At 38.9% G+C, this 10,577-nt stretch overlaps 1 protein-coding gene across 3 annotated transcripts in view; it reads right to left on the reverse strand.

The window, feature by feature from the left end:
- The window catches only part of TRAK2 (trafficking protein, kinesin binding 2), a 27,098-nt gene extending 16,778 nt beyond the window's left edge, over nt 1–10,320 (reverse strand). For 2 of the 3 annotated variants that reach the window (XM_010564824.1, XM_010564808.1), the window contains exons 1-3: nt 10,210–10,320; nt 3,507–3,836; nt 2,315–2,509 (exon numbers count right to left, since the gene is read on the reverse strand). In XM_010564824.1, the coding sequence (XP_010563126.1) occupies nt 2,315–2,509; nt 3,507–3,543 (232 nt within the window). In that variant the 5' untranslated portion in view covers nt 3,544–3,836; nt 10,210–10,320. Of the gene's footprint in view, nt 1–2,314; nt 2,510–3,506; nt 3,837–9,624; nt 9,742–10,209 lie in introns of all 3 variants that reach the window. The other variant, XM_010564817.1, reaches the window with a different exon arrangement.
- Between the last annotated feature and the right edge of the window lie 257 nt (nt 10,321–10,577).

Genomic DNA, 10,577 nt, shown 5'->3' on the forward strand with positions numbered 1-10,577 from the left:
ATTTTCTCACAGTACAGGATCAAAATTATACATAGCTTGTTATGATTCTCTCTTGTGAGCACACACATGCGCAATCTCTCCTCACTCACCTTGCCAAGTGAAGGCTGCAAGCATCTCTTCATTTTGGTTAATATTCTTGTTATGTTGTGCCATGTCCCTTTACTCACACATACAAGGTAGTTCTAAGGACAGACTTTTTGTCATTCAGGGTTTCTTATGCCACCACAGCTGAAGCAGAAAATATTCTTCCACCTCACTGGAAACATTGCCAGTGGGAACTCAACTGGTCATTGGATAAACCTTCTAATAGGCAGCAGCAGCCGTAAAAAGAGGAGGAGCACAAGTGCAATAACTGTTGCATTGTTTTATTTTTTTTTTACCTTGGATGTCAACTATAAATTCACTCAAACCATGAGTTTAGCATTCTCTTTAGGAAAAAGTTATAAAAATGTTTCCATACATATATAGGCAGGGGGAGACATATATAAAAAACCCAGGTTACGCTTCAAGAGTGTCATTGTCACGTTTATTGCCAATTCCGGTCAACAGAAAAAGATACAAATTTCACCTAACAAGCTACTCAGCAATGATTATAACTAGATCTTGATTTACATCTGTATTTGTCTGGGACCTTCTCAGTATCTCCCTTGAAGTTACTAGGCTCAAAAAAGCTAGTATGATGACTACTACATTCAATCTCTTTGGACATTTTCTAAGAGAAACATAAACTGCATTTATCTTGAGTTTATATGACTCAACAGTTATGACAGTGTTCTTAAATGATAGAATTAGTTTTGTATGTTGTGCCTAACAGTTATCTCTTGACTTAATGTCAGTCATTGTTACAGCTCATTTTTGAAAGTGTCAAGAAAACATCTACGGCAACTATTCATAAAACTCTCACAGGCAGTTTACTATTTTCACAGGACACATTCTATAATTAAAAAGAACTTCTCACTGGGTGAAAGAGGAAGACACCACCTTCTGTAGTACCTTGACAGCCAAATAATACATGACTACCTTCGTTAAAACATTGTTTATAAAACCCCTCCCTCTCACTGCAGTTTGGAAATGCAGGCTCACACTGACTGAAGGTCCTTCTCTGAGCTCTGTGCTTCATCACACTGGAACTGCAGGTATTGACTGGAGAGCTCCAGCAGAGCCACCTTTGATGTAGATTTCCTTCCACCACTGACAGACTCCAATCCCACCTCTTTATAACTAAAACTTAGAGGCAAGTACACACCCCACTGACTACACAACTGCTTTCAGTGAACTACAAAAGTGTTCACTCAGCTGAAAAATCATTTATGCTTGCAATATTATTATCAGAAACAGACCGAGCAATAAACATTAAGCAGCTTTCCAAACACTTTCCACAGTTAAAGAGAGTTCTAAGCCTGCAAGTTCAACTGATAACAAGATTGCTTTAAATTGTCGAGTACTGCATTCTTAGGAGGTAATATTTTACTTTTACTTACTCATTTGCTATACACCCTGGGTGGAGGCTTAAAGCACAAACAACAACAACAAAACCCTTTCAGAAGTGGCATGTATGAAGAAGAGGTAATCATTACAGATTGTATATAAATACCAAGTTCACTCTCCCAAGTGGTTTTTTCCAATAGTTCCAATATATGGAGGAACCAGGACTTCCCCATTTCTAACTACGGGCAAGTAAGTGTTCATTTCTTCTGGCACCCTTCTATACATTTGATTTTTAACATATTAAAGGTTTCTTCATGTGATCGGAAGCTGTGCATTTTCTTTCTTATGATCTGCTAGGTTTAAGGATAAGTTACTTAGTATTTTCAAAACTGGAAGGCAGGGATCAACACCGATCTGTTACCCACCTATCTGGCATTCACACCATTTCTATCTCCAGATGAAACCGTATCATTAAAAGCATTTCAAAAGCCACACTGACACAAAACATCAGGGCAAACATCAACAAAAGAACCACAGCATCATTCACGTTCCTGAAAACAGAGCTGCTGCATACTCCATGCCTCTCACATTACATCTAATCTAATGCAATTCTAGGTTCCTGCCTCTTTTTCACTATCAGTTGTTCCAACTCTTATTTCTACGTGAAATCTAATGATCAGGCAGCCACGGAACATGCTAGGTCAGCCCTTAGAAGTGCAGTGCTGAACTATAAGCACTTCCCCTGAACTCAGCTTTTTCTTCCACCTGTCCAAAGTTTTCTAGACTTGAACACTTTATAGTATTAATAATATTAATTTTATGTTTACAGTTTTCTCTTCAGTAAATGGAAAAAAAAAAAAAAAAGCCTAGGCCCAGATATACTCACTCATGTAACGGAAGGGTTCCTCATCACGAACTGGAGAAGTGATTTCAGGAAGATGGCTATGGCAGGCAGGGGGCTGAATCCAGTCTTGATTTTCATACAGATACAGAGAATCCACTCGTAACTTGTAATCTGGCAACTGTTCTTCTAGCATGCTCACCAACTCTACCTCAGGAAGGTCCTCACTGGAGCAGACATCTGAAAGTGAGTAAATGCCAGTAATAGTACATTGCTATTAAATATGACATATATTTAACATTGCTAACATTGCTAATATAAATTCTATATACTATAAAACATTTTATAAACCTTTAGTAGATTTGAAAAGAATTATTCTGTACTGGACAAATTACCAGAATACTTACTGAATCAGTACTTGATTTACACTGTAATATTTGTAAGCTCCTCACCCCCAATTGACTCCACAACTTCATGGCTAGACCAGCTTTCCAGGATTCTCTCTGACTTCTTGAATATGATGTATGTAATGAGTTTCAGTTTCTATCTCTTCCTCTTCATTGAGCTAAAACAGAGACCTACATTTTACCAGCTATTGATTTTGTAAGGCTTCATTGGCTTTAACATGGTTACACTTCCCTTTTCTGAAGGAAATTCACATTTTTCTTGTTCTTCTGTTTATCCTTTTTTTTTTGGTAATGAACACAGATGTAAATAATCTTAAAGTAACTATAAAAATCAACTGAATACTGCCTTGGAATTAGGGAACAAATATAAAATTCCATTATCATCCATACAGAATCACAGTCTGAGAAACATGATACTCAAAATCCTGGAAAGGAAGTTTAGCCCTTCCTGTGTCTGCTCCCCCTCCCCCCACCTCTTCATAATTACTACAAAAAAAACCCCAAAACATTAATTCTAAGTTGCTAAAATACTGCATATCAAAGGTATATGATTATTATCTTTCCAACATTTCCACTAAAGATTAGTATTACCTTCCGTATCTTTCAATGGAAAAATGTCAATGTTGATTATTGACACCAAGAATTTTACAAACAACATTTTAGAGTGGAAGCTGATTTTACAAGCTAGTTAAGAGGACTCACCATTTTTATTCATTTACACTATCAGATAAGCAATACAATGAATGCGAAACTTCAGGTTGTCTTCAGGTTGGTGTTCTATAACATGTTAGACACATTCAGGATTTGTAACAGTTAATTCTTCAACTTACCAGAGACGGTCTCTAAGACCCCGTGATCAAAATTCATGAGTCCTTTCTTCACAGTTCACTTCTTTGGAAATAGCATTCTGTTGTCAGGTTGTGCACCATCCCTTTATTGCTTTGGTAGATGACTTTGGTTTAGAGAGAGAGTAACTGAGAGCCATCAAGCCACCAAGACATTAACAAATCTGGCATCAACTCACTTCTGTAGACTGGTTCATACTCCAGACCTATTGTCATCTTAGGACATGCTTATTTCATCTGGGCTACTACTGATAAGTAGAAGTATCTATAGGATATTTCATGTAAGCTTCACAAGCTTCTCAGCTCATCCATCATCTAGAAATAAAGAGAATGCCAAAGTTTCAAACAAGACAGGGAAATTAATGTGACTTTGTCTCTTTCAGTCTGAATCTCCTTCCTGTACTATCATTTAACCAAAAAAAACTAAAGCAAAAAACAAACAAAAAAAAACCCCAAACATTTTAATCCTCAGTTTACACATTACATGTAAAATGTAGCATTAAAAATATGTCTTTTCCCTGCAGACATAACATCTCACCTTGAGCATCGACTTTGTCAATTACCTATTTGTCTATACCATTCCTCCTCTTCCATATAATATTTAGTGTATGACAGGTTCATTCACTGAAATGAGGCATTTCCCTTTTACTCTAAAGGACAGCAGCTCCAACTAAACAGAAATTTTCTTCAGGCTACCAAATTAATTTAAAGTGATGGATTCTAAAGGCAGGACTTCAAAACTGTCATTCTTAGCATTTTGATTGTTAAAAAAAAAAGTTTTATAGGACTGTTTGCTTTAATCTCTTCCCCTTTAGACTCATTTAAACCAGAAATGAAGTTACCATGACTAAATGAGATAACCTATCAGGACAGTTTAATAAAGTAAAAATTCTGCTGATCCCTTGACAAGACCGATCAATCACCTTCCATGCAAAACACAAGAGTAGTCCTAGATGACAGGAAAATATAAAATGAAAGAGAACAAAGGTCCTCCTACACTCAAACACAAAATTCTCTTGAAAACTTACATTAATTTCAATTTTGCTCTTAACAGTTTCCCTAAGATCTCCCATCACCAAGCACAATAGTCTCAGGTTTTTCTTGCTGTCTGTAGCAACCTCTTACTTGACAAGATCAAAGTGGACAGTGCAGGAGCTTTTTAAAGAAAGCCTGGAGCCTGCCAGTTCATCTGCTTGTGGACTTTGGCAGGAGATCTAAAAAGAACTTTTTTCCATTAAGGTCAGCTCACACTTGTGAGCAGTATCTTCTTGCTTTGTCATTTACTTCTTTATATATGTACTTCATTTACCAGTTTTATTATCCATATTAGACACTTACTAAAAACAGCAAGACAGACTTCAGAAACATTTGCTATCTGAATGTATAGCTGCTTCTAACACTAGTTTGTGATTTTTTTCAAGAGGCTGTTTTTTAAATGGATTGCTGGAAAGCATAAACTACACACACACACACAAATATCTAAAACTACTCAATACAGCAGAAGACAACACTTAAGTCTGCTGTAGATTCACACAGCCAAGATGATTTTATCACTGTAGTCACCATAGAGCAAGGCAAAATTCAGTGGCATAGGACAGTTTCTTCACAACTCTGATTGAATCTTCTTCCTTTGAGTTTCAATAATGTAAAAGTGAACGCTACTTCCTCTCAAGGTTGGATTTAATCTCTCTTCTATGTAGTGCAAAGCAGAAACACTATTTGTTGCGGGTCAATCTCAGGTCAGCCAAAGAGGGGCAAAAAAAAAGAAAAAGAAAAACATCATTTGGCTCAAATTTCTAGAGCATCAGGCCAACATCAAGCTATTGAATTGAAAAGGCAACCTCATTTGTAGAACCTTTGAGAAGCTTGCTAGATAAGCAAACACAATAAAAATTAATGCTCACATTTCCAATGCTTATCATAGCTTTAGTTTAGTGTGCCATGGGGCAACTTCTCTGGAAATTCAACCGGCTAATGCACTGTGCAGTACCACCCTGAAAGTAACTCCATGACCCTTTTACTCTGCAGCTATGAAACTATTTCCTAAGTGCAGATTCCTTCTGTAAGTTACAACTATAATTAAATACATTTGGATAAAACCCATAAAATTTACAACATGGCTTTAAAATACATGACCGTGCTGTAAAAAGACAGTCTAGAAATTAAAACTGTTAAATCATGCTGAAAGACGTGTCCAAAACAGAAGCCAGAAAACTTTCTCAGGTATTATTTTTAATCTTTATTTATAAAGATTATTTGCACTGTAAATTTATTATATTCATTCCACACAGTTATTCTTCTTATCAGTTTTGTCCCCCTACTCCCTCATATGCCAATTTCCCATTGATGTTTGAGTGTTTTACAAATAGGTTAACTGAACATGGAAAAACCAAGGAGAATTCAAATAGTGGAGAACAGCCTATATGCAGGAGTGGTGCTCTCAGGAGGCTTTCTTCAAGGAAGGCTCAAGAGAAACAGAAGTATCAGACAACGTTTTATATATGTAAATACATACATATCTATCTCAATCTGTGTACTTCTGTGCTCTCTAAATTAAATTTGACTGCATGATGTGCGTTTCACATTTCAACTATCATGCAGCTTGAAACAGTAAGCTAAAACCAGCAGTACCTATAGCACACCTAAGAAAAAGACATTGTGTAGAAGTGAGAACTAGTCCTAGGCCTTTCGCATCTGCCCCAAAGAATCCAAGTTGCTCTGAGGTTTGCTAGATCATCTGTGCATGGGAAATGCAAAAGAAACTCAAAAGGCAATGCTGGAGCCCATTCATTCCAAGAATTATTTTAAAAAGCGTGGAGGACTATCACTTATGAGCCAAACAACAACAGTCTTAGTGTTCACCAATGTTATAAAAAGACATGACAAAACTCCCAATGAAAACTACAAAAATTAAAGCATAGCCAACAAAAAAATAAGACAGGCTAGAAAAACATGTTAAAAGCATTACGAGAAATACACATCAACTGTCTACTAAATGGTTAAGATGTCATAACGTATAGGTTAAAAAAAGAAAAACTAGAAGAATAGGAATCACATATTTCATTAAAACACTGATATTTCAACACATTATTTGATCTTCGTAGCAAAGAGACAAAATGAGCTCTCCTGACCACATGATCGGAGATTTTATTAGTTTTTCCTTCAATGAGTTGCAAGATGTCAGTCAAGATTAACTTGCAAAAGCAATATTGAGTAAAGCCTTTGAAAAGTTGAAATAGCTATAAAATATTTAAAATTGTCTTCTCTTTATAACTACTGCTTTGAACAATTCAATCTTATTTCAGAATGTAATTCTGAAGACATTCTAGCACTAGAGAACTCTAATTCAAATTTGAATTATCAGAAAGGTGAGATGAATTGCTTTTACAAGTTTATGAGTTTTTTTTTATGAGTTTTACAGGTTTATCAGTTGCTGGAAACTGTAGACGAACAAATGGGTTCATTTCTTTGTGCATAAAGTTAAAAACATATCCAAAATATTGGCATCTTTTTGACAACCATCCAAACTCAAACATAAATATCCTGTTATTCCTGCTGTTTTCCATTTGTTGAGAGCAGTTGACTCCTCACAAGCACTTGGAAAGACTAAACTAGATCTGCTCCTCTGTACAATTACAGGATGCAAGACATCAGGCCACAATTAACACAAACAAAATTTCAACAACAAAGAAGATTCTAACTTGATTAAGAGAAAAGGCAACATCCATTTTCCAAAAGAAAGCCAACTGAATGAGTCAATTATTCTGGGATGCTGAATTTACTGCTATGTAAATATGCAATTAAAAAAAACATTGTATCAAGTCATTAACAGAGTACTTTTTCCATTACTAAAATTGGAATGGCATCAAGCCAACTAATAACAATAAACATATTTTGCATTTCAAGGTTAATGAAACAGTTCTTATAGCAAACATGACCACACTGAATTGCTGCCAAAACATTCCCTGGACTAGTGCTCAGGGGCAGAGGCCAAATCCTTCAACGCTATATAGTATGAAATGAAGGACAAAGGACTATATACTGAAAAACAAATCTATGTCAACATGAACTTTGTCTATCACATTTAACACTTCCTCCATGCCTAACACCTGTTCTTTTCAGCCATTACTATCCCTACAGAAACCTACTTAGTGCTTGCGTTTCTCTCATGTAAAGAAAAAAAAAAAACATTTAAAAGAATACGCCAACACAATTCTAATAGTAATAATAATCATAAGCAAACCTGCAACAGACCTTCAACTATAAATAATACGGTATAAAAAAGGAACCGTAAGAAAACGAAACAAAACCAAACCACCCACATCTCCTGGATGGTTTTTAATTTGGGATGGGGATAAGGACTCAGCGGGGAAGCTGGAGAAAACCTCTTAGAGGATGATGAATATCATTGAGGTCATGAAGCTGGCCACAACAGTTCCCTCATCCTTCTCATCCAGAGTTATGCCAAGACAGACTCACTGTTTCTCCTTTTCAGTCATTTGTAATAATCCGTATTCTCCATAAGTAGAAAAACTACCTGTTAAGTACATGTATATATGCTTTATATATTTGTATACATGTATACTGTTGAATACTACAGTTTGATAGTAAGATTATTTTTTTTAAGTCCTACATGCTTAGAGACTGTCTATACCACCCTTAGCACACAGTGTAAAAATAGCATATACTTAACTGAAGTCTAATTTCATCTGAAACTATGAATGCTACCTCCATGAAATACCCATATCAAGTTTTATCAATTCCTAATTATTTTCCATAAATGCACAATCATAACATTACTATGTGTACACATTATTTCTTACAGGTTTTCTTCTTTCAGAAGAAAAAAGTCTACCTGCAAGAAATAACGTATACATGTAGTAATGTTATGATCGCAGGGGAAACAATCTCTTTTTCAGAGAAAAAAGGAACTGTCATGAATCCAGTATCTGTTGCTTAGAGAGTACAAAAATGTGATACATGCTCTTGAGGCAAGTGCTGTACTAATATTTCACTATAAAAGTTGTTAGAGGCTTCTTTTAAAATTGAAGCTTGTTCTCTATAAAGTATACTTGAAGTGAACTTAAATAACATTTAAGTTACCTGAAATCACTAATTCTTTCAGTTGATGCATAGCTGAATTCACTCAAGGAAGTGGTTTAAGTTTCTTATTATATACCCCAGCCAGTGCTCAGCATTTTAACAGTTACAATTCTGTATTTATTAGAATAAACCAGACTGATCTATATGACTCAGTCACAAGCGTATCACTAGCAATCTAACCAGATAAAAGGATCTGTCATCTCTTTTGTAACAATCTCCGTGAAAATGCTATTTTTGTGTCGTCTTGGAAAACTAATCAATGAATCACGTTTTTCCTTCCTGAAAGACAGCCCTCCTACTGCACAATATTCATCCCAGCAAGCCCTCTATTACAGGCAAACCACTGTCAGAAAAGTCTGTCATTTTCCACTCTACTTTTTAAGTCATATTTTCAGATACTCATAACAGAAATTTGATAAATAGATACAGTTCTAATAGATGACACCATCACTAGAGAGTTGGCGAATTTCAGATATTGGAAATTGATTTTTTTTTCCAATTTAGCTTCAGTGCTAAACTGTCATTAAAAAGAAGTCTACCTACTTTTACTCAGAAACACGTCTTTTGAAAGATAACAAGTATCTGAAAGCAAACCTAAAATTGACTATGTTGCCTTGTAATGTGTGAAAAGTTATTTACTAGTATGTTAAGTACCTGCATCAGACTCTCACAATCAGTCACCAGTAACTCTGAAATGTGACCAAAAAAAAAAGCACGTATGCAACAGCCTACAGTGGAAGATTGCATTAAAAAAATAAAACCACAAAGATGCAACTCCACATAGCACTTTTGCACTAGGATGGCTGACAGAATAAAAGACATTTACTGACAGATACTACAGTTCAATCAGCTAATCAGAATGTAACAATGCGATTAAAAACCGGATAGAAACCAAAATCTCCTTGCCCTCAAACCCACGCGTAAGCAGGGCCACAACTAGAACGTCATCAAGCTTTGCCTTCTAAGAGCGGTGAGAGAAACGTCCAAGGAGAGCCCATACCATTGTGGGTACTGCCAGCGCAGGAAGGGACTCTGGCGCACGCTGAAGGTCACAGCAGCCACCACGCCTGCAGTCGCAGCCACCATTCGCAGCCAGAGTCTAGCACCCGACTGCAACCTAAGCACATTTATTGGACGGGTAAAGCTTAACACGGCTTCTATCTACATTACCACCGCGAAAACAGTTCTGTCAGCTGCAACACCAGAAAGGAAGAGGAGTTCTTTATTTGCCTCCCCTCCCCGGAGGGCACGCTGCACGGGACAGCACAGCTTCCCCGGCGCCGCAAGGCCGGCCGGCCCAGGACGCCGCCTCACCCTCAGACGCCCTCCTCCCACGCCACCAACCGCATGGAAGCCGCCGGATGCCCACCGCGGCCCGCCGTACCTCGGCAGCCTGCGCCAAGCACAGCGGGCGCCCCAGCAGAGCCTGGCTGGTGCCGCGGCTCGGCGGGGAACGGCCCCGAGGGAGAGGGGAGGGGGGGCGCGGCCCTGAAGGGGTTAACGCGAGGGGACAGAGAGGGGGGAGCTCGCTAAATTGCCCCTGAGGCGACAGAGCCACCCCGAATCGGCGCCGAGCACCTCTTACCCGCCCCGCGCTTCCTCCGGCGCTCCTCCTCCCCGCCGCCGCCCGAGGCCGACGGGCGACAGCCCCGCGTGTAATCAAGCGGCGACTGAGGAAGGACCCCGATGGCTTCCGCCCGGCTCCCGCCCCAGAACTACAGCCCCCGGCTCACCGCGCGGCGCAGAGGGGCCGCCGGCGCAAACGACAAGCCCCACAATGCGCCGGGCCGCCTGCTGCGGGCGGCCCCCGCCACCCCCTGCGGAGCCGCAGGGGCTGAGAGCGGAGCGGAGCGGAGTGGAGTGGGGCGGGGTTCCGGGCTGGCGGCTCGGCTCGGCGGTCGCGCCGGTCCCAGACCCTGACCTCAGGCGGCGGCGGCGGTGGGTAGGAGCGGG

The sequence above is a fragment of the Haliaeetus leucocephalus genome, unplaced genomic scaffold, assembly GCF_000737465.1.
Source record: "Haliaeetus leucocephalus isolate CR32 unplaced genomic scaffold, Haliaeetus_leucocephalus-4.0 Scaffold1, whole genome shotgun sequence".
Classification (NCBI taxonomy): domain Eukaryota; kingdom Metazoa; phylum Chordata; class Aves; order Accipitriformes; family Accipitridae; genus Haliaeetus; species Haliaeetus leucocephalus.